General features: G+C 43.2%; 1 protein-coding gene across 4 annotated transcripts in view; it reads right to left on the bottom strand.

Moving 5' to 3' along the window:
• OGDH (oxoglutarate dehydrogenase) overlaps nt 1-19,663 on the bottom strand; it is an 88,939-nt gene extending 69,276 nt beyond the window's left edge. For 2 of the 4 annotated variants that reach the window (XM_063448540.1, XM_063448537.1), the window contains exons 1-2: nt 19,569-19,663; nt 5,900-6,155 (exon numbers count right to left, since the gene is read on the bottom strand). In XM_063448540.1, the coding sequence (XP_063304610.1) occupies nt 5,900-6,121 (222 nt within the window). In that variant the 5' untranslated portion in view covers nt 6,122-6,155; nt 19,569-19,663. Of the gene's footprint in view, nt 1-5,899; nt 6,156-19,447; nt 19,468-19,525 lie in introns of those variants that run through there. The other 2 variants (XM_063448538.1, XM_063448539.1) reach the window with 2 other exon arrangements.
• Nucleotides 19,664-25,183: the final 5,520 nt, after the last annotated feature.

Here is a 25,183-nt window from a genome sequence, read left to right as displayed (position 1 = left end):
TTATTTTTACACAGTTCTAGTGACAGTTGTCCTTTAAACAAAGCCAAATTTGCCGGTGCCATTTACAGTTCATCACTGAACAACGGTTTTGTAATTGTAAGTATCTACACCAAAGAAAAGAGTAAGATGACAGCCATTTCACAGACAAATAAGCGTAATTTGTTTTTGAGGTATTCTTGCCAGCCTCTAGGAAGAGAACAATGATCTAAGCAAGCTGTTTGTCCATTACAGAAAGGAAGGTCAAGTCACCTTTACTTAAAAGCAATGGAAAATGACTTTGAAAAGTTTATTTAAATGGAACACTAGTCAATCGCTCAAGTGACATTCTTGATAAAAATAAAAAGATAGGCTTTGATAAGCGGCAGTGAATGTTTAATGATTGTCGTGCTGGAATGTAGATTACCAAGGTGGGACACTTGTTTGTTAAGCGTTTAAGTGCCTACAACATCATTCACAAACTCTAGTAACTACAGTATTAATGCTCACACACCCTGAACATTGAAGCCAATGCTTTGGCAGTGGAGAGGTTAAATCATCAATGCTGCCAAATGCCCTAAGCCAGAGGTAGGCACTCCAATAGTGGACTGCATCTCCCATAACGATAATGCTGCCAAAGCAATCTGGGTAGATGTAGTCCACAAGATCTAGGGTGCCGAAGGTTGCCTACGCCTGCCCTAAGCAGAGTATGTACAATGGAACACAAGGGGTTATACTCAAAAGAGGCCCAGCCCCTGGATGTGGCTTCCCCAGCTCATCCTGGAAGGAAGCCAAGTACAAATGACGTATTATTTATTCCAGCAAGAACTAGCCTGTGCAGAGTGACTTCTAGCTCTCTCCTAACACAAGGCCAAATGGAACAGTGCCACAGCAGCAAGCAAACTCTTTGTACCGCACTTAAAGCGATACAGATAAATATCCAAACTGCTAGCAGCTATGCAGAAGAGCGTTGTACAAAGAGGGATGCCTGCCATCTAGTGCTTGAAACAGATTTGGTGTGGCCTTCTGAGCATCAACAGCACAGTTTGGTATTTGTTTTTGAAATGAAAAATTATATTCAACCGAGTAAGACCTTAATGGAACACTGAAGGCACCCAGAACACTTCAGCTCATTGAAGAGGTCTGGGTGCAGTGTCCCTGCTGCTCTTAGTCCTGCAATGTAAAACATTGCAGTTTTAAAAAAAAGAAAAAACTGCAATGTTTACATTGCAGCACTAAGACAGCCTCAAGAGGTGCTTTCAGAATCTTACCAGACTTTAAGTCGCTTAACTGACGGTGGGCCTTTTCACGCTCTGCATGAGGACACCCAGCTTCAGGTAAATCCCCATTGAGTTAATGTTTTCTTATACATATTTTCTTGGTGTTCAAGTAGAGATTGTTGCCGTTTAATCCAGTGATGCAGATGTAAAAAAAATAAAAATAAAAAAAAAGATAAAAATTTGTGTCTTGCAATACCTTTTTTATTGGACTAACAGAATTTGTTTTAATGACAAGCTTTCGGGTGAACCTCCCTTTCTCCAAGCTAAAGCATTTCTGAGCAAAGACGACATATAGAATTCAAAGTGGAGTTGTGATACAGGATATTTACCACCCTCTGCGAGAATGGCATCTATTTTCTATTAAAGCTGTGTCTTATCTGCACTCATGTTGCTTTAACCCCTGTATCACAACTCAACTTTGAATTCTATGTGTCATCTTTGCTCAGAAATGCTTTAGACTTGAGGAAGGGAGGTTCTCCTGAAACCTAGTCATTAAAAAACAGTCTGTTAGTCCAATATAATAAAATAAATAAAAATAAAAAGTATTACAAGACACAAATTGTATCAGTTTTCTACAGATTTACTCACCTGTCAAAAGAATCCCACAGAAAGAAACTGCAGACATCATGGACAGAGAATAAATAAAGGCTGGGGGGAGGGGAGTCGAGAAGTATAATCATTAGGATAAGTGCATTAAGGAAAACTAAAAAGAGAAAAAATACAGGGCAGCTTTAAAGGGACACTATAGGCACCCAGACAACTTCAGCTCATTGAAGTGGTCTTGGTGCTGTTACCCTTTTGCACTTAGTGCTGCAATGTTAAAACACTGCAGTTCCAGAGAAACTGCAATGTTTACATTGCAGCTCTAAGTCTGCCCTCTGTCGCTGTCCAACAGATAGCCACTGGGGGCGCTTCCAAAATTAAAATGGACTTTTGGTCCGTTATCTGATGCTGGACGTCTTCACGGACCTCCAGCATCAGATTTTCCCTCTAGCAAAGCATTGAATAATGCTTTCCTATGGGGAGGTCTAATGCACACACGGCCATTGCTGCGCATGCACATTAGGTCTCCCCCGCTGGCGGTGAGGAGCGTGGGCGAAGCCTGACCCAGCACAGAGTAACATCAGCGCTGGATTCAGGTAAGTAGCTGAAGGCGTTTTAATCCCTTCAGCCCTGCGGGAAGGGGGCACTGTAGGGACCTATAGTGCCAGGAAAACACATTTGTTATCCTGGCACTATAGGATCCCTTTAATAAAGCATGGGGCACATGGCAAGAGATTTTTTAAGATCCACATTGGAGCTCTTACACAGCCCTAACAAGGAGTTTTATCATGCAAGCAACTTTGGATCTTTTCCCCTCAATCTAGGTATTCCTCTCAGAATGTAAAATAACTACAAACACACTGCCTGCACTCTATCTTACAGGGAGACATCCTGCATTTTTGCATAGTAACTGTGGCACATTTAAAGAGAAATGTAAAATTTTAGACTACAATAGATATTGTAGAACATTTAGTGTTCAGGATTTTGGAGTTCAATATGTAGTTCCATTCTAAATTCTACATAATATATTTAGTGAATAACTCTGTAGATCTAACAACTCAATGTGCTCCTGCATGTTTATGATATTTTTCTCACCGTCCATCACTAGTCATTTATTAGCTGAACAAGCGCATGCTTCAGCGTAAGCCAGAAAAAAGGCAACATAGTGCTGGCACTATAACCATTTAATTGGACTACAACTCTCAGAATTCATTGAATTTTATAGATTGGCAGATAATCATGTAAGTTGTAGTTCAGTAAAATGCGGGAAGGTGGTTGAGATGGCTGTCTAAAAGAAACTCTCCACACCACTAAAGAACTTCAGCTTGCTGATGTGGTTTAAAGGTTAACAGAATATTTTTGCTTTCTTGCTTTATAAAATTGCAGATTTCAAAATAAATCTGCACTTTTATAAATCTATTTCGCCTGCTCTGGACGATCAGATAGCCGGGATGGTGCTCTTCAGTGGCGTCTGGTGAAATTTTATGGTGGGGTGCCAGACTCTTACCTGAAAATTTTACTATACCCCATTAAGCATAGAGACATACAATACAGAGAGCTGAGCATAATACAGAGATGCTCATACAATAAAACAAGCTGGGCACAGCAAGATATCCATAAGATACATAGAGCAGAGTAAAATAAAGAGGCAACCATAAAAATAAATACATCGCAGTGTTTATAAACTACTGCAAATAATTCCCCCCACCCTCCTTGTGATATAGCACAAAGTGGAAAGCAATACTGCCCATTTGGAGATGCATTGCCAGTGTAGTGCAGTGACTGCCACACATACACCCTGCCTCCCTAGACTCTATGAACAGATACGTGGAGAGTGATCATTATGATATTTTCTGCAGCATAGCCATGCCTCCTTTTTTCATAAAACAACTGTGTAGTGCAGGTCAAATTGAGCCTAGCTACTGCCTTGACTGCCCCAGCCAATAAAAAAAATTTATATATAAGTTTGGCCACTTACTCTGAGAGGGTGCCAGCAGGCTGTAGTGGTTACTGTGCTCCGAGTGTTTAATTAATACCCAATAGTTTAGATATTATACAAACATTCACATTTTATTTATATATACATAGATACGTATACAATTTCATTCTAAGTGTATCTTGATATAAATATATATATTTTAATATCAAAATACAGTTAGAATAAAATTTCATATAGATATGTAATTTTTTTTAATTTTTATTATTATTTTTAATTTTTTTAATTTAATTTACTTATTTGTATCTTATAATAATATATATACACTATATATATATATAGTTATTATATATATATATTATATATACACGTGTGTAATTTAATTATAAGTGTATTTTTATATTACATATATAATTTTTTATTTTTTTTTATTAACTTTATCTTTAATTATTTTTATGATTTTACAGTTGCAGGGAGACTGCCTGTCAGCACAGACAGTCCCCCTGCAGGCAGACACTAGGACACCTATTGTGACCATGTGGTCGCCCTGTTGAGCGATCACATGGCCACAGGGGTCCTAATTCGCCATGGGGAGACTGTCTGGGCTGCAGGCAGTCTCCCCACAACGGGAGCACCGCCGATCGCCGCCGGGGGAACGACGGCGATCGGGTAAGTACATTGCACCGTTAGGACGGTCCTGAACCGTCCTCGGTCGTTAAGGGGTTAAAGAGTTACTCCATACATCATAACTACTACAGCCCTCTGTAGTGATTATGATTTTAGGAGTATACTGGGGCAATTTCCTGGAAACCGTTTTACACCTTTGGGCTCCTTACATGGCCGAGAGTGTAAGTTAATGAGTGTGTGCATAGAAATATGTACATAAGGATCAGCCAGCCTGGATTTCTAGTTCTGGGCTGGCTAATGACAACCCAATTACACTGCCGGAGGTGGAGTTACACCTCCTGAAGCAACAGAAGTGTTACCTAGGTAACAGTCATTAGAACTCTGTATGTGCAATGTTTCATAATGAAACACTGCACACACACATTCCAGACACCATGACCACCTCTAATCAAGGAAAAAGTCATGTTACTTATAGTAAACTTTAACTTGGCTGTTACTTTATATAGCTATGCAAAAAAAATGTAGTACACTTTATAGACCCTGCAGTAAATGGCATAGCAGAGGTTTACTGGAAGCTTCCTTAACCCCTTAAGGACACATTACATGTGTGACATGTCATGATTCCCTTTTATTCCAGAAGTTTGGTCCATAAGGGGTTAAAACGTTTCTTATAAATCAGCCCTCAATATTATGTTGATAGAGAAAGTGGCTGTCTGCCTGGCCCAAGAGAGAGCTTTTGATGATCATGATCGTTGATATGAAAGCCATGTCTATATCCTGGCAATACGCACCAGAAGTGCATTTACGGGATCTATCATATAGGTGACTTGAAAGTAAAGATAGCAATGCTCTTCTAGATTGTAAATTTATGGGACTGTGTAACCACAAGTAACACAGTTATCAGTTGGCACCACTTTTATAAATCATAACCCATATCAGCTGGGAATCTTTTCATCTACTCCATGTTATCCTGGTGTGCACATGACACTTCTAAGAAGTATATACACAGAACCTACGTTTAGGGATATTCTCTTAATAGGGAATTAAAAGTCATTCCCAGTTTAGTAAATAACCCTGAAAGTACAAACCACATTCATATTTAATAAACACATGATGAGAAACATGATTCTTTAAACTTGATAGTGTGTAGCTTAAACCACAACTGCCAGGAAATCATAGCTTGGAAATATTACTGCAGACTGAATCCTGGTGCATGCTGCTATCTTGAGAGCGGATTGTGTTCTGTTCCCACGTAAACTGGATGTGGGGTGCATTTTCAGGATCACGCTTCTCCAAAATCTCCAACCAATGCAGTAGACTCAGTGGCGGATTAAATAAGCAATTTTCCAAAATCCAAGGTTCCATACAGCTGCATGAAAGAATCCTCTGGCCAAATAGTCTAAGACGTTTGCATAGTCCAGTAGTGACTTACATCCGTTTCTTTGGTTCACATTTACCATCATGCTACTTGAACATACCTTACTTTGAATTATACCTAGGTAACAGCTATTAGAAGAATTCCTGGTCTCCACCTTACCTTGTGAACGCTCTTTGGGTTCTCCAGCCAAGCAAAGTACATTTCCTCCACATAGTTAGAATTAGTGCCACTAAGAAACGGCTCTGCGGCTGCAGGTGTACTTAAGCACCTGAGTGGCTGAAACGTCCTGGGTGCCGCGGGCCCTCTGTGTGAAAGTGATCGAACAGTCTGAGAGGCCGTCAAAGGCCTGAGTTTAGCAGCACAAGTCCTTAAGTTAAACATGTTTGTGTTCTTGTTGAAGAATCACTTCCGGTATCTAGGAGAAAGGCAGAGAAAATTACTTTATTTCAAGGATAATGGCATAAGCATGCATTAGATAAATTGCTGCACTCAATCTTACTGCGCATAAAAATATTTTCACAAGGGAGAATGCTATTCACTAAACTGGGAATTAAGGAGACTTTGCAAGTAACCTTTAAATGTCCTTTAAAAAAGCCCAAACTATTTTGGATTTAAAAGCAATCCCATTACTTATTTTCACAATTCCCCCAATAACAGCGGACATGACTTGTGGGGACATACTTGAAAGTGCACCCCATATTACTACATTGTGTTCATACAGTACAGGTACAGTAATACTAACAGGTCAGGCAAGATAGCCAACATGAGTCATACATGCAGCCAAAAAATGTGTTACTGGTTAGAAACAATGTTGTGTCTCCTTTCCACAATCGTCATCATTGATACGCACCAGGGAGGTGGAGGAATGTAGAAAATAGGAGCAAAGTTAAAAAAAATCTGAGCAAAATATTGTATCAGAGAGGAAACACGAAAACTGCTTCTGTGGAGATTGCTCCACTTCTGGTAAATATGAGGAAACTAGCACATGCTTCTAACATTCACAAAGATTTTATCTGCTGGTATGAAACACCTTGTCCATCAAGACTGCCAGGTTTGAAAATTTAAACCTTATGTACCTCTTAAAGGACCACTATAGTGCCAAGAAAACACTCGTTTCCCTGGCACTATAGTGCCCTGAGGGTGCCCCCACCTTCAGTGACCCCCTCCCACCAGGCTGGATGGAGAGGAAGGGGTTAAACTTACCTCTTTCTCAAGCGCCGGGCGGGGAGCTCTCCTTCTCTCTGCCTCCTCTTCGGCTGAATGCACATGCGCAGCAAGAGCCGCGCGCGCATTCAGCCAGTCTCATAGGAAAGCATTTACAATGCTTTCCTATGGACGCTGGCGTCTTCTCACTGTGATTTTCACAGTGAGAAGCACGCAAGCGCCTCTAGTGGTTGTCAATGAGATAGCCACTAGAGGCTGGATTACCGTAACCCAAATATAAAAATAGCAGTTTCTCTGAAACTGCTATGTTTATAGAAAAAAGGGTTAAACCTAGCTGAAACTGGCACCCAGACCACTTCATTAAGCTGAAGTGGTCTGGGTGCCTATAGTGGTCCTTTAAATATTCTTGAATTTTATTTTTGGCCTTTACAACTTCTGGAAGATTATACAAGGTATTAACTACTATTGTCACACAGAAGTATTTCATTACCCTTTCCCTTGGTCTCGGACTCAAACTTGTATTTAATGCTCTTGTTATTGTACTTTTTGCTAAGAGAATAAGGTAAATAAAAAAATTTTTTTTTTTTTTAAATATATATTATAACCCACATCAGCCGTATGAGCAAACGTGAGAGTCCACAAACAAAGCAGGAGCAATTTATAAAGTGAGTACCAGATACAACCAGTACCTTGATGAAAATGTAAGTTTCTCTGGCCACGAGTTGTAGTGACAAGTAGGAAAAGAATAACTTAACCTAAAAGTATTAGCATAATTTAAACTTAAAAGCAAAAAAAAAAAAACACCCAGAAGCTTTTGAAAAAGCAGTGAAATAAATACAAAAATTGAGGCACCATTGTGAAGATTCTACCCTGCCCTAGGATACAGGTTTGTCCTTACAAAGCCAGAAAGTAATTGTAGAAAAGAAGCCAATGTTCCCACAATGAGCAAGTCAGCGCAAACTCAGCAGGAAGTGGTCACACCCGACCCAACATGCCCTGTGTACTGTGACAAACACAGCAAGCAAGCACTCTTGTGCAAATGCAAGTAAAACACATTCCTTAGAAACAGGATTGTAGGGATGAACAATTCAGTCAGTAAACAGCTATTGTGCAATCAAGAACAACAACAAAAATTACATAACGGGGACTGAGTTAGCCCTCCTTGAACTTTTACAGAAATTTCTCTTAACATGTTTAATGAATGGTTAACTCTTAGCTTCACAAATACTTTTTAAAAATCCATTAAAAAAAGAGCAGGGGTTTGGAAAAGGGCAAAAAGAGTATTGGCAACTATATTATTCATATTATACAGACTTACTAAATGCATAACAGAAAATACCCATGAGGTATTGCTTCCCATATTACATTAATGTCAGTCACATAATTCTAACAAATCTAAGCCAAGGGTGTGTTCGAGTGAAGGTTATAAAAGATGGAAGATATTATGTTGGAGGTTAACTCAAACAGATAAATTAATATAACATATTTATTCATTGTCCTTCACAAAAACAAAACAGGAGGACAAACAAAAGAATACCCATCATGTTAAGGTGCCTAATTAATAAGCTATCTTTAATTATACTCCTTCACAACAGCACCCTTACATTAAAGTGACCATCTAACAGTGATGACTAACCTTTAACATCACAGCTGTTGTAGATTTGTCACTATGCTCAGTCAGACTGCTGAGCAACATGGGAAGTGCACACAACAGCAGTTGTAGTAACTAACAGCAGCCATCACTAACCTAAAAAGCAAATTAAAACATATATACACTACTTCAGGGAAATAAACCTTTTTTTTTCCCATGTATGTGTAAGTACATCCTTCTCAATTACTGTTATCTTTTGGTCTATTCTTATATTTGGAAGGGGTGGAGCAAACTTAGATTGGGGGGTACCAGAGTTTTTTCATGCTTAAGGCAGCACTAATCCAAAATACACCACTGCAGTCAGAGGCAGGGAGCTTCAGTTAGCTCTCCTGAACTGAACCCTCCAATGAACAAGTAGCGCACTAAGAGTGCGTCAACTGATCACTCATAGCCAATGAGCTATTGCCTTCATTGCAGACACTCCATACTTGCTTATCTTTCTTTACTGTAACTCCCAGCAGCAAAGAAGTAGTTAACAAGGTTGTAAAAAATTCAACCAATCATAACACATCATAGAACAATATAGTGCTGTCAGACTCCTCCCACTTCCTCTCTTTGCTGCTTGCCTCCCAGGTGAGTCTATTCTAATTACGTTGCCTAGTTTCATTACTTGAATTTTAAACTGTCATAGATTATTTGATAATTTTTTATATGTTATTATTTTATTATTATTATTATTATCATTTATATAGCACCAACAGATTCCGTAGCGCTTTACAATATTATGAGAGGGGATTTAACTATAAATAGGACAATTACCAATAAACTTACAGGAACAATAGGTTGAAGAGGACCCTGCTCAATCGAGCTTACATTCTATAGGAGGTGGGGTGTAAAACACATTAGGACAGGAATTTGCAATCAAATAAGGTGGGCTGCCCTTTAGGAGAGGGCAAGAGACAGGTATGTGAGGTAGGGGTTAGTCTTGGAGGCCATAAGCTTTCCTAAAGAGATATGTTTTAAGGCACTGCTTAAAAAATGCAAGACTAGGGGAGAGTCTGATGGCGGTAGGCAGGCTATTCCATAGGAAGGGAGCCGCCCACGAGAAGTCCTGCAAGCGCGAGTTGGCCATACGGGTGCGGACAACGGACAGGAGGTGGTCACGGGCAGAGCGGAGAGACCGAGAAGGGACATACCTATGGATCTGTGAGGAGATATAAGAGGGGCTAGAGTTGTTCAGTGCTTTATAGGTGTGAGTTAGTACCTTGAATTGACTCCTATAGCATACAGGAAGCCAATGTAAAGACTGGCAGAGGGGTGAGGTATGAGAGAAACTACTAGAGAGGAAAATCAACCTAGCAGCAGCGTTCATTACGGACTGTAGGGGTGCAGTACGGCTATTGGGAAGACCAATCAGGAGAGGGTTACAATAATCCATGCGGGAAATTACTAGAGCATGGACAAACTCCTTGGTAGTATCTGGTGCAAGAAAGGGGCGGATGCGGGCTATGTTTTTAAGATGGAATCTACAGGATTTGGCAACATGCTGGATGTGAGGCTCAAAGGTGAGACCAGAGTCAAGTATGACGCCAAGACAGCGCGCTTGCAAGGATGGACTGATGTTGGTACCACAAACTTGAAGGGAGAGCGAAAGAGGAGGATCAGTATTAGGAGGAGGAAAGACAAGGAGCTCAGTTTTTGAGAGAGTTTTTGAGTTTCAGAAAGCAGGAGGACATCCAGTCAGAGATGGAAGAAAGGCAAGCAGTGACACGTTGCAGGACGGCAGGGGAATGTACCTTAATCTTGTACTGGGGTAACCCTAATGACAGGTTCATGTTATTCTCAGGGTAACTTCCTTTTCAAGAAGTTTTATTTAATCTGTTTTTATATATTTTACCCTTTACATTTTTTTCAGCGTCTTACACCTTTAATTGTTTAAAACACTCAGTTTCCGCCGGGCCGTTTCTTACTTGACACAGAAACGGCCCGCCGGCTTATTTCCCTCCCCTCCCGTCAGGGCAATCACTTCAGTGCACGGACTCCATTTCCCAGGAGACCGTTTTTTTTCTGGTACAGCCTTCGCGCCTTTTTCACCCTCTTCCCACCTTCTGCCAGCTCTGACACGACCGCGCCACCCCCTTTTACTCGCGGTAGCTACTTTCTAATCGCGGTACTCGCGTTCTTTCACTCCGCGGCTCCTGTGATACCTACCGGATAAATAATTCTGTGGGCACTAGTACAGCCCTTTCAGAAGGTAAGATCCTTCTGTTAATTAACCCTTTCATTAAAGGCTTTTTTTTTTCCTGAAGATCAGAATACTGATCACAATTTCTTGTCTATCCTTGCAGGTTTTTTTGCTCCAAGCAAGACCAGCCTGCTAAACTGTCTGGGTGACCCCCTTTATATTACACATTTGTATTTTCCTTGTATAAATTACCATTTATTAAAAATTGTGTGGCTGACACCACCTTCGTTTCTTCTGTGGGTGACCCCCACCTAACTACTGACAATAATATTTTGTGTGGCTGACACCACCTTGTTTATTTTGTGGGTGACCCCCACTTTATCACTGCATATATTTCTGTATTATACTGGGGATTACCACCATCTGCTTTATTCTAGCGGGTGACCCCCCACCTCATTGAATATATATATATATATATATATATATATATATATATATATATATTATACCAAGTGGTTGATCACCACCTCTAGTTACTGGGTGAACCCCATAGTTTCACTTACAAAGTTATTGACCTAACACACTTATCTAAAAAATTGCGAGTGAACCCCACTGTTTCTGCTCTCATAGTGGGTGACCCCCACTTTTCCAGTATTCTAGCTAAGTTGCCTCATCTTTTAAGTGTCAATCCTGACTAATACAATTTAATACCAACTACCTGTGGTTGTTAATCTGCCTTAATTATCATTTCCCTATAATTTTCTAAAACAATTTCTGCAGAACTTCAGGAGTGCCTTTTCTCCACTTTTCCGGAGTCCATTCCCAAGGCTTTGGCAGCCTATCATGAGCAAACTGCTACAGAGGTTCATCACTCTACACACCAACCCTCTGACCCACCTTTCAGACCAAGAAAGTGCCCCGCGCAAAAGACCCTGGAAAGGGAATAGCGCTCGTGCGGGCAAAGGCAAAGCTCCTGCAAACATTTTAAACACTCCCTGCCATGCACTATGCAGGATCCCACAGACCCTCTAGAGGGATCTACCTCCCGACTAGCTGGCCATATTTTAAATGACTATGACCCCACATACTCTGATGAGGATCCCACAGCGAATGTGCCCCGGGATTCCTCAACGTCAGAGTTCGTTAAAGAAACCTCTCACACATGCTCAGGATGCTAAGGGTGGCCCTCCATCTAAAGAGCCTGCCTCAGACATCCTCCTGGATGATTCAGGCCTCCCATTTTTTGACCCAAGGGCGATTCGTCACCCACGATCTGCAGAATGGGCCCCTCCTGATCATATTGCCAGCTTTTGCAAAATGTGGCTTCGCAAGCCCCTCGAGAAAGACATTAGAAATAAACTGAGGGCTGAATGCCTAAGACCAACTATTCCGGGCAAAGTTGCCTCCACTCCTGAGTTTGACCCCATGCTAGTCACCTACTTAACAAAATCCGGCAAAGACCCTCGTAAGGGTATTGAACCAGGGTTGAAAGCAACCAAAGACAAGCTTCTGGACATTTCAGGTCCTATAATCCAGATTTTTATCATGGCAGATGAGGCACTCACTAGCGATGAATTTGACCCCACACACTATAAGAGAATAGGCTCAGAGAGCTCTATGCCTATTGGGTAACGCCAATGTGGCAATTTCTATCGAAAGACGAAAAGCGGCACTTTATAAAAATTGATGCCAAATTGGTGGACTTAAATTCAAAAGAATTGGGACCAGAAGCCGATGGTCTATTATTCGGTGACAGTTTCATGCGAGACCTCTCCAAGCATGTCTCTGTATTTACCACACTAAATAAAGCCCAGTCCTCGTTACGCAGGGTTTTCCGCTGTCAGACACAACGTTTTTCCGGGAGAACTGGTCGCTACAGGGGCCGAGCTACCAGTAGAGCAGCCTTCACAGGCTACAGGCCTCGACCCACAGACTATTGGTCCTCAGGACACACTCGACCCGGTCAGACAGCTATTCAATACCAGAGGCTCTATTCGAGGACGTGGTTCTGCATCCCTGCGCGGACGCACTGCTTCAGGTAATGGACCTTACTTATTTACAAAATGTACCAATTGTAGGTCGATTAACCTTTTTTTTCCCCCAACAGTGGAAACTACTTTCTCAGGATCACTGGATCCTTCATACAGTCAGGGGTTTCACAATAGATTTCCTCACACACCCCCTAGGGATGTCGGCAGCGGACAAGCTAACCTTAAACTCAGAGTTATACAAACTACTAGACAAAGGGGCGATCGAACACTCGCCTTTCCCTTACACCTTCCTCAGCAACATTTTTCTTGTACGGAAAAAGACGGGGGACCACCGCCCTATTATCAATCTCAAAGAACTGAATCAGTTTATCACATACTGTCATTTCAAGATGGAAGGTATCCATCTTCTCAGGGACCTACTTTGCGTGGGAGACTGGTTCTCCAGATTCGACCTCAGAGATGCCTATCTCACGGTCCCAATCGCACCCAGCCATGGTGCCTTCCTTCAATTTCACTGGCAAGACGAAATTTGGCAGTTCACATGCCTTCCTTTCGGACTGTGCTCCGCCCCTTGGTGTTTCACCAAGTTAATTAAACCGGTCATGGCACTACTCCGTTCTCAGGGAATACGTTCCATCATATATCTGGACGATATCCTGATTATGGCCCAAGACCAACATTTGCTTCGCAAACACACGCACATGACCTCTGCTCTCCTTCAAAACATCGGTTTTGTCATAAATTTCCAGAAGTCAGATCTGGAACCCTCTCAGATAGTACAGTTCCTAGGCTTTCAAATAGATTCGGTTCAGGCAACTTTGCAACTGCCTTACTCCAAAATCAGAAACATAAAAGAAATTCAAAAATTACTCTCCTCACAGCGGCCTCAGCTTCGCGACCTAGCACACATTCTTTGACTCTTGTCCGCATCAATCCAGGCTATATTCCCCAGTCCTTTACAATACAGAGCAATGCAACGGTTGAAAACTTCCTCTGGTGGCTTCGCAATATGGAAGCCTGGAATGGGAAAGCGATCTTCGGATCTCAACCAGATTTTATCCTGGAATCAGATGCCAGCCTCTTAGGTTGGGGTGCTACATGTGCCCAAACCTCCACAGGGGGTCTCTGGTCCCCATCGGAACAGGCACTCCACATAAATTGCCTCAAGCTCATTGCAGGATCCTTCGCGATCCGCAGCTTTGCAAAGGACGCCTCCAATTGCTCCCTGGTACTACGGATGGACAACATCTCCGCAGTGCGGTATGTAAACCGACTTGGAGGATCCAAATCCAAACTACTGTCCGATCTCACCAAGGACCTGTACCAATTCTGCCTGGACAGGAACCTGTCCACTCGAGCGGAATACCTCCCAGGACCCGACAACTTAGTCGCGGACTGGTTCTCACATCATTGGAGAGATGCCAGCGATTGGCAATTAGATCCTTTCCTGTTTCACCACATTCATCTTCTACGGGGACCACTCACATTAGACCTGCATCTCGCCTGAATCGTCAGACAGACGATTTCTTCAGCTGACTACCAGACCCTCTATCTCTGGCAGTCGATGCTTTTCTGCAACCTTGGCCACGGAGAGGAGCTTATGCTTTCCCTCCTTTCTCGATGATTCAACGGACCCTTCACCGGGTCAAAGCTCAAGGGGTCAAGATAACAATAATCACTCCACTATGGAGGGCCCAGACTTGGTTCCCCACCCTCCTGGACCCATCAGTAGATTATCCCATCCTACTACCTCGCTATTTCCGGGTCCTCAAGAACCCAGAGGGCGATTACCATCCACTCGCCCTACAGGGTCATCTTCAACTGGTAGCTTGGACAGTCTCAGGGGAGCTTGGCATGTCGCGGGACTTTCGCGCACAGCTCAAACACTCCTATGGGACTCGTGGGCTCCAGGAACCAGACGAACCTATCTTTCCGCTTGGCGGATTTGGGTCAGCTGGTGTTTGGAAAGGGACCTTGATCCCGTTTCAACACCTCTTTCATCCATTTTAATTTTTTTATCCTCTCTCTTCGATCAGGGTAAATCATACCGATCGATTAATATTTTTCGCTCTGCCATTTCAGCGGCCCATGACACTATTGATAATTCACTGGTTGGGAAACACCCTTCCGTGTGCAGACTTCTCCGGGGCATCCGCCTGATGAGACCGCCTACTGCCAAGTACTCTAATTTCTGGGATATTCCTAAGGTTTTTACACTGTTGGATTCCTGGCCTTCTAACGAGGCCTTATCCCTATGCCAACTTTCTGCTAAATTGGCCCTGCTGCTCCTGTGTCTGGTGTCCTTCCGCAGAATTTCAGACGTTCAGGCTTTTGACTTTCGTGCTGTGACCTACGCACCAGACGGTGTTAGATTTACTATTACTAAACGCACTAATTCCTCCTCAGTCTTTTACCCATACTGTCCCGACAGACCGTCTCTCTGTGTTGCCCTGTGTACCCGTTGTTACATTGAGAATACTACCTCTCTACATTCCCATACTGGACCTCTCGTTGTCTCTTACGTCAGACCTCACAAACCGGTCTCTTCCCCCCACGATCGCACGCTGGATAAGATTTGCTTACCCAAGCAGGAATTGATCAATCATTCGGTGCTCACTCCGTTAGAGGTGCGGACGCATCCTCTGCCTTTCGTGCAGGCAGCTCGCTGGCGGATATTCTATCTTCCGCAGATTGGTCAAGGGAATCTACCTTTCAAACTTTTTATTTTAAACCTACATCACATGTGGCTTGTTCCTTTATTCAAACAGCAAATATGAAGCCTCCTGTCTTTCCATAAAATTAGGGATTATTCGAATTTCATTCGAATGACAAACTCCGATCCTATTCGTGCAGCCGCTTAGTAGATAACTCCCTAATTCCCACGGTATTAGAGAGCTATCTACCAAAAGGCTGAAAGACCTAAATTGGTCTTTCTGCCAAATTTACTAATAAATAAAGATTACTTAGTATTAGTAAATTCTGCCCCTACTCGCTATACAGTGAGCAGGGGCATGTCTATTCGTCTATTGACGAATGAATGGATGAAATTCCCGTTCAAGTGCCCAAGTGTTAAACTGGGCATGCTCAGGAATCTCACAGTGCTATCTAGTGAGACTTCATCTACCCACACAAAGATGGCGGCGCCCAGGACCTAGCACAAAATACAGTCTCCATTACTGCATACAATACTCCAAGTGAGGTCTCACCAGTGTTCTGTATCCCTCTCCCTATACAACCAAGCATTCGGCTAGCATTTCCTGCTGCTCTTTCAGATGTTGAGGTTAGGACTGTATCAAATATTCTATACTCTGCCCTTGGAATTTTTACATCCAAGATGCAATATCTTATCCACATAAAATGTCAGCTGCCATAGCTCTGACAATTTTTCTAGTTTACCTAAATAATTTGCCATTTGTCTTATCCCTCCTGGAACATCAACCCTGTTTCAAATCTTTGTATCATCAGCAAAAAGACATGCCTTACAATCAAGACCTTCTACAATAACACTAATAAAAATATTAAAGAGAATGGGTCCAAGCACAGATCCCTGAGGTACCCCACTGGTAACTATACCTTGCTTCGAACATACTCCATTGACTAATGGGGCAAACCGCTTTGTATTACTGCGGTGCTCATTCATTGGGTGAGATCGGTCAACCGACAGTGAAGTGGTAAAAAGCAGAACCCAGCTACCGCAGCACTACAGATGCCAGATGTTATAAGCCAACGCCACAGTATTGCAAAGTTTGCCTCATTAGCAGGGAATAGGGCCAGGGCACTGATGGCATCATAACCACTACAGCAGGCTGTAGTGGTTATGATATTTGGAGAAATCCTTTAAAGAGCAAGTCCTCTTCATGCACCTGTTTGATTTTTAAAACATCCTTGGATTCACTTTGAATCTTACACCAAGCCAGGAGCACAAATTACTAGCCTTTTTAAATGGTCAACAAAATCTCAGAGCCTGAAACAGAGCAGTCTGTGCATAACTCCAGCCCCGTGATGGTTATGGTGCCAGTCAGGACTATCCTAGCACTCTCTCCAATGTAAGCAGTCAAACTGTTTGCCAACTTACCTGGGGTTTGCCAGGGGGCTCTGCTCCCTGCCTACTTCTGTTCCAGTTTGAGATCCAGGGCTCCTGCTGGGAGCTTTCTTTCATCGCTCCTGAGCCAAGCTCTGACATGTAGCTGATCACTCTCAGGTAATGAGCTAAGCCCCATAACACCTAGCTCAATGCAGATTGCTAGAGCGTGGTGTAGTGGTTGAAGTGTTTGATAAACCACTCCGTACATAAAGAGTGCATGGCACAGCACATAGTGTTAAGTCCTGTGGTAAATTGCATGCATATGGTAATTCTACATCGCTGACACTGCAAAACACAGATTGCAGCCATATCAAAAATAATATAGATCCACTGCTTGAAACCAAGATACAAAGTTCATAGAATGGAAAGTTTGACATAATGAACTGCACACAGCACGTAGTATTTGACTTGTTTGTACCAGAACAACCGGCTCAGTATAGAGCAGGGACATAAGATGATGACCTTCACAAAAGGACACACATAGTTATGGTAACAAGACAAGGGGCAGGACTGGATCAAACAATCCTTTTCAGGGTGAACTTGCCTGTACGCTCATAAGCATACAGCATTTGCCTAACCATGGTCCTGATAAGTATACAAAAATATTTGGGGAAAAGGGGATACATAAATAATTTGATGTTTAAAATTTGGTAAAAGCAAATAATGACTCAAGTATATTTTTCCTGAAAACCCAATTATTCCAGCAATTTGTGAAGAGGAACTGAAAATAGTTGAAGAAAGGGCCAGACAGCCTTAAAGAAAGATGTGAGCAGTCACATGTATGTTTCAGAAGTTCTACATTATTAACTCATGACTTGGTAAAGGAATGCAGTACAAATTTTAATGACACAATTAGGTGCAGGCAGTTAATGATTTTGCCTTGAAATGCCACATCAGGCTGACACTACCAAGCAAATGGTACAAGGTAAAATACTGGAGACAAAAATGTATGTACAGCCCTAGCAATAAGAAACAATTACACACATCTGCCAATTTTCTCATACTCACAAGAAAGCAAAATATATATATATTTTTAAGTCTAGATTTTATTACATCTCAAATACTGCCAAAAGACTACCAACCAGGAGAGGATGTCCTTATTGAGAAGCGTAACATGAGAAAATTCACAACTAATTTGTTATGTATTGGCAAATGTACTTTTTAAAAAAATCATTTTACTTTAACAGTGATGTCCAATACGGACATCCTGAGAATGCCTTTTCCAGGACATTGTTGCATTTAGTTCACAAATATCCATGGACAGCCATTGCTGTGGCCTAGTGGTAAATTATGTGTGTTATATAGGAATAAAAGCAGACACCCCCAAAAAAAAAAAAAAAAAAAAAAAAGGGCTAAATATAGACCTGTATAACTTGAAACCTATGCTGCCACCCCTTCTGAAAATACAGGTTATATTTTAGGCTCAGGTTAACAGATTGTCACCTATTTAGCAACCTAAACACATCAAGAAAACAATGCACATAAAAACCCTGCTAAACCAGAAAAACTGCATTGGTGTCGACAATTTACTGGTTTAACTGGCATACTGTACAATAAAGTAATCGCACCAGTGCATACTAGCACTGTCCGACTCTTTCAAGGGTTTTTCACCAACTTTAAGACCAAAAGAGCAGAACTGGAAAAATAATCAGCTATACTTCCAGTCGGGCTAAATTGGCCTAAAAATTTTAAATTCACTTTAGTGAATAACCCTGTTAATGTACTTCCAACACAGACTAGGACCGAGTACCATACGTTTGCAAAATGGCCATCCCCGGTCAGAGAGCTCATCCTTTGTCCTAGCTGAGCAGTTTTAATGGGTACCTAAAGCGTGGAACACCGCTCCAAAGTTATCTAAGCATACTGATTTTATTGGGTTCTCTTTATAATATTTCTTACCAATCTGTAATTGTGCTTGTAGCTGACCAAGTAAAGACTATATATGATCATTTCATAAATTCTTGAACTAGTGTAATTTTTTTTTCCATATCCAGATGGTGCTTGTACAGGGAACATCATTATGTTGTAGACTATTTCTATAACAACATTGGGATTTCTTCACTGACATTTCATTAAGTCTTCAACTGCCAACATGTCTGCTAAGACCTAACCTTTAGAAAGTGACCGGCTTTACCAGAGTGAGCTGCAAAACTTTGAACCCACTCTCATTATATAAAATGACTGAGACTGACCTAGTATAACATGGTGTTTAGTACCCCAGCTATTCAGTATGATCCCCATTATACACTTCTAACAATATAGGTGGTTCATAGCAGTTTCGCTGCTAATAAGTCATCACACTATGGAGAGATGAGGAGCAACCAGTGTGCAGCCAGGGATGGGCCAAGTACACCCTGGGTGTCCATCTGAGTGTCCCCTGGTTACACACCGAGCACACCCAGAGAGAGTCCCTTGGTCACACCCTTCTCCCCCCATGGTCACAGACTGAGAGTGTCCCCCTGGTTGGGGCTCAGGCATGCCAGGCACCATGTCGGTCGGCAATGGTAGGTGACCCCACACAGCCATGCGTGTACATCCCACTTCCCCTGACCTCGCTGCAGCGGTGATCAAATAACCGACTCTACTGCAGTGCAAGCCCCACCCAGAGGCCTCCGCGCCAGCCAACCAGTCACTGCGTTATTTCCCAGCTGTTGTAACGAGTCCTGGGATTGGCTCAACGACTAAAGCATACCGGCGGGGAATAGGTCCAACACCGACACACTGGCAGCGAGGCCGATAATGACGTAAAGGGCATACCCCCTCCCCTTACCATTCGTTCTTCTCCCGTTTAAAGTGTGTAGAGATTGTCTCACCTGGGCCGGTACTGATTAGCCGTAGCCGTCTACTCCGTCCGGCTCCCGCCCGACGACTGGCTGGGAAGGATAGAAGGCGCGGCCAGACGCGTAGAGACACGCCTACACCAGTTTCGTCACGTTCTCCGCCCATACATTCTAAACGTCTTTACGAACACGCACATTTTTTTTTACGTGAATGAACTTTATTAATTTACAAACAATGACAAATCAGACTACGGCCTGCTTCAGTAGTAGGAGCTGGAAGTAAAAACTTCTAAAGCTAATTAACATCTGATTGAAAAGAAGTCATTTTATTTATGCAGGCTGTGTGACTATGGCTGCAAGGGCATATTTTGTAGTTTGTCTCGTTCTACATGTTAAAGCTAGTTGTTCCCTGCCATACTCCACATTATTGGTTTATTAACTTGAATTTTATTCAACTATCTGCTTATCTCTAAGACTCTCTCCCCCTCCCCCCCCCCCCTTATTTTATTGATACCCAACTGAATTGTCTTGCTTGACCAATCCTCACCTCCTCTGTGCTTCTCCATTCCATAGTTTTATTGCAGGCCTTTTTTGACCCTATCCTCTCTGACTTCCACAGTCTGAGTTTAAAAAGTTCCCCACTGCAAACCTGACCACTGCTCAGAGACCCTCACACACAATTTTAGACGATTAGACATGACAGCTGCAAACACTGCCAGTAATCAGCACACTCCTTCATTCCCTTAACCCCTAACACTCAGTCATCACTCTGCTTACTACTGCTCATTCTGCTTTCCTCAAAGTGCCTACCCATAGGAGCAATGTTCTATCTTCTCTTCTCCTTTTCTCTCATCTCCCTCAGCATCAAAATATCTCCTTACACTTACTTCCCTCAACAACACAGTTACATTAACATTAATCCCTCTCTGCTTCACTCCCCCTTACTCTCATCTCAAGCCCTGCATTTCTCTATTCTCTCTTTCCTGCTCTAATTCAATCTCATGCAAGACCCCGCCATATAAAACCCATTCATACCTCCTGTCACTATCCCCCCTCCTACTTCTAGCAGCTGGTGATGTCTCACCCAACCCGGGACACTTCACCTCGTCTGCTCACACTAAGACAACCAGAAACCACACAAACCTCATCCACATACCCTGCAGTTTATCCTCCTTTACTAACATTCAGTGTGCACTCTGGCCCGTTCAATCCGTAGTAATACTAAATCAACAGCTATACACGACCTTGTCATACACAATACTGGCACTCACTGAGACCTGGCTGTCCCCCTCTGATACCACTACTCCCGCTTCTTTATGTTTCGGTGGATTACAATTCTCACACACTCCCAGACTCAACTGTAAAGGAGGCGGTGTAGGCATCCTTCTCTCCCCTCAATGTACCTTTCAACCGATCCTCCCTGCCCTTTCCTTTACTTCCTTTGAAATTCACACTGTCCGCCTTTTTAAGCCCAATCTACCATCATCATCATCAACCAATTACAACCCTCGCACACCAAGCTGACCCGTTACCTCAAAAAATGCTCTAGAACTGCTGAACGCTGCTGGAGAAAGTCTCACTTTGCATCTGACTTCTTCCACTATAAATTTATGCTGCGCTACTACAGCCTGTCTCTTTCCGCTGCAAAAGTAAATTACTTTAACACCCTCATAAGTACACTGTACCATCAACCCAAACACCTATTTCAAACTTTTGATGCTCTTCTTCGCCCTTTTACTCCCCCTCCTTCTAACACCTTGTCTGCCACAAACTTTGCATCTCACATCACTGAGAAGATCTCTACAATCAGAGAAGAGATCTCTAATTTCTCTCCTTCCCCTACCAATACATCTCCCAACCCCACATCCTCCAGCATTCTACACTCATTCGCACCTGCTACAGCAGAAGAGGTTTCTGCTCTGCTCCGGTCCTCCTGCCCCACCACCTGTTCCCTCGATCCTATTCCCTCATATCTCATGCGCACTTTGTCTCCCTCTCTTGCTCTTTCCTCTGGCACATTCCCTTCAAACATGCAACTGTAACCCCAATTCTGAAAAAGCCCAGCCTTGACCCCAACTCCCCATCCAACTACCGCCCTATCTCGCTACTGCCATTTGCCTCCAAATCCTTTAAGAGAGTTGTGTACACCAGACTGACTGACTTTCTCAAATCCAACTCTCTGCTTGACCCCCTTCAGTCTGGATTCCGCGCTGGTCATTCTGTCGAAACGGCTGTGACCAAAGTATCCAACGATTTAATTGCTGTTAAATTTCGCGGCCATTACTCTATCCTAATTCTACTTGATCTTTCTGCTGCCTTTGACACTGTTGATCATCAACAGCTTCTCCGCATTCTCCATAATTTTGGTGTACGGAATACTGCTTTCTCCTGGTGCTCCTCCTACCTCTCCCAGCGCTCTTTCAGTGTTTCTTTCTCTGACTCTGCCTCTTCCCCCCCAACCACTCTCTGTTGGCGTCCCCCAAGGTTCTGTCCTTGGTCCCCTACTTTTCTCTATCTATACTGCCTCCCTTGGTAAACCTGTCCAAAACAGAACTTCTGGTCTTTCTTCCCTCAAGCATTACCACTCGCGTGTCAGTCCCCTTCAAGTCAATGGCGCTACCATCACCTCTACCTCGCAGGCTCGCTACCTGGGTGTTCTTTTTGACTCCAACCTCTCCTTTACCCCTCATGTCCAATCAATCGCCAAATCCTGTCGCTTCCATCTCAAAAACATAGCGCGCATCTGTGGTGTATCACCAAATTAATATATATATTACACAAGGTTCGTCTACATGAAAAGGTATTTATTTAGAAGGCAACAACACAATACTATAAATTTATCACAACCACACAGCCCAGACCCACGGAGCAACAACCCTTTTTAAATCTATCTATCTATATAGTAATCCCCTTCCCCACACGTTTGATCTCACCCACGGTTAGGCCTTCATATGTAGTAATGGCTCACTGCTGCAAGTTCGACATCACATCCACCAAGGAAGAAAAGGAAGCAACAGAGTGTAACATGGTTCACCATGATAGCACATGGCGTCTGCACATCTGCTCTGCAGCACAGCCAAGAAGGAACAGAGAGGAATGAGGATAAGGGGAAGTGGTTATCTCTTTCCTGACTTGTAAAGGTATTGAATTACCCAATTACCATATCAAAGGGTAAAGCTTATCCCCCTGTAAGAAAGATCTATATGAACTTGGTCACAGGACCCCTGGTCACCATATTAGTTTGATGACAGAATGTCACCACAGCATTCGCCCCTATTTAACGCCAAATGTGGCTAAGGTGCATTAGCAATCCCCTTCTCAGTGGTCTTACGTGTTCCTAGATTGCACCGCTGCAATCTATAATGAATGCGGCGACGAGGCTCATTTTCCTGTCCGCTCGCACCTCCCATGCCTCCCTGCTCTGTCAGTCACTGCATTGGCTTCCAGTTAGATTTGGGCTCAATTTAAAATTCTGGTGCTTGCTTACAAATCCCTACATATTGCTGCTCCAACCTACCTATCCTCCCTAATACACAAGTGTGGTGTAAGTAACCTCACCACTGGTTTTTGGAGGGGCCTGTTTACCAGCCTCCTACCCTGGGACTATGGGCCCTGTGATAACCCATGTTCAAAAGTACTGTTTCTGCCTCTTGGACTTTTAACTGGAACAGATTCAAACGTGGTGGCAGCGGCCCTCTAAAATTGTCCGGCAGTGTTTTGTCGTCGAGTGTATGGAACTGTTTTGGGCATGGGACCATGTGCACGGTGGTGCAAAAATAGGACTTCCAGGAAATTCCTGAACCCCTGTACCGATCTGGGTGATTTTCAGATATGTTGTTCACCCAGATTGGGGCTATCAGGGGATGTGATTTGGGGATATGTATATAAACCCTCAGATCTGCTGAGTTCCTGTTTTACCCTCAACATAGAACCTCCTCTCATGTGTGCGGGGGGGGGGGGGGGGGGAGGCTGCATCTACCCTGGGGATTGCTATATCACTATACTCCCCAGGGATTATAATCACTAAACTCTTTTAAGAGCTTGTTCCTGCTACTCTCTCTTGGAGGAGAGGTTCACCCACTGGAACCTGGCGCCTTGTCGTAGGTCCAGGGTGGGTAGAGGACGGCGAGTTCCCAGCCAAGCTGTAACTCTGGATGTGGGGACTGCGGTGCTGATGGTGTCTAGTGGAGTGCTTGGAGTCCTCGGTGAGCACTAGGAGCATCCGTCGGCGGAGGTACCCAACCGGGGTACAGGAAGCTCCGTTACACCAAGTATGTCCCGTCGAGGCCCTACACTCTGCCAATGACCTACGTATATCCTATGTCCATACCCCCACCTCTAATGCTCGCCTCCAAGATTTCTCCAGGGCTGCACCTCCTCTGTGGAACTCCCTTCTCTTCTCTGAAAACTCACTTCTTCAAGAAAGCATATCAATTAAACTGTTAGCAGGTTTTTATTCCCAACCCCCATGACTCCTCTCCTGCAACTGTCAAAATTACCTACTAATCTCTCAGTGAATACTTTTCTCACAACCTACTTTGTACCCCTACTTTTACCCTTTGTGTCACTATACCCCATTCCCTCTAGAATGTAAGCTCATTTAGCAGGGCCCTCCACCTCTCTGTTCCTGTACGTCCAGTTGTCTGGTTACAATTACATGTCTGTTAGTCCACCCATTGTACATCGCTACGGAATCTGATATATAAATAATAATATTCAACTCATAAATGGCAGAGAATTTATCAATGAAACTGCAAGGGAGTGATTTATACACTAAAACCGCTTCATTGTTTTGGTCACTAAAGTGTCCTTTTGATTTGGCGAATCATGTTACACAGTGCCAAGGAGCTTGTTCAAACTGTGGTTATTTCCTGCGTGGATTACTGTAATTCTCTCCTAACTGGTCTCCCCAGAAGCCGTACTGCCCCTCTGCAATCTGTAATGAATGCTGCCATCAGGCTGATCTCTCTCTCCTGTTGCTCCTCTCATACTTCGCCTGTCTTTTGACCTTTACACTGGCTTTCTTTGTCCTATAGGTTTCAATTCAAAATACTAACCCTTACCTTTAAAGCTCTAAACAACTCTAGCCCCTATTAGGCATGTGCATGGGGAAAAATTTCAGTTCGGTTCGGCATTCCGAAATTCAGGATTTTCGCAATTTGGGACTTTAGCAATTCAACACTTCGGAACTTCGGGAACTTCAGCACTTCGGAACTTCGACACTTCGGAAATTCGGCAACTTCGACAATTCGGAATTCTGGGACTTCTATTGCAGCTGCTTAGTAGATAACTTCCTAATTCCCACGGTATAAGGGAGTTATCTACCAAAAGGCTGAAAGACCTAAATTGGTCTTTCAGCCAAATTTACTAATACTAAGTAAAAATGACTTACTATTAGTAAAATTTGCCCCTACTCGCGGTATAGATGCATTAGGTCCCCCCCTTATTCCAATTTAGGGCCCCCACCCGCCGTTGAGGGGTGGGGGCCAGGGGGGAGGTCATTAGGTTCCCCCCTTATTTTACTGTAGGGCCCCCACCCGCCGCTCAGGGGTGGGGGCCAGGGGGGAGGACATTAGGTCCCCCCCTCCTTAATAGTATTTAGGGCCCCCACCCACCGCTCAGAGGTGGGGGCCGGGGGGAGGACAATA

The sequence above is a fragment of the Pelobates fuscus genome, chromosome 3 (assembly GCF_036172605.1).
Source record: "Pelobates fuscus isolate aPelFus1 chromosome 3, aPelFus1.pri, whole genome shotgun sequence".
Lineage (NCBI taxonomy): Eukaryota > Metazoa > Chordata > Amphibia > Anura > Pelobatidae > Pelobates > Pelobates fuscus.
Note: the sequence above shows the minus strand (reverse complement) of the source record. Positions and strands in the feature narration are given on the sequence as shown.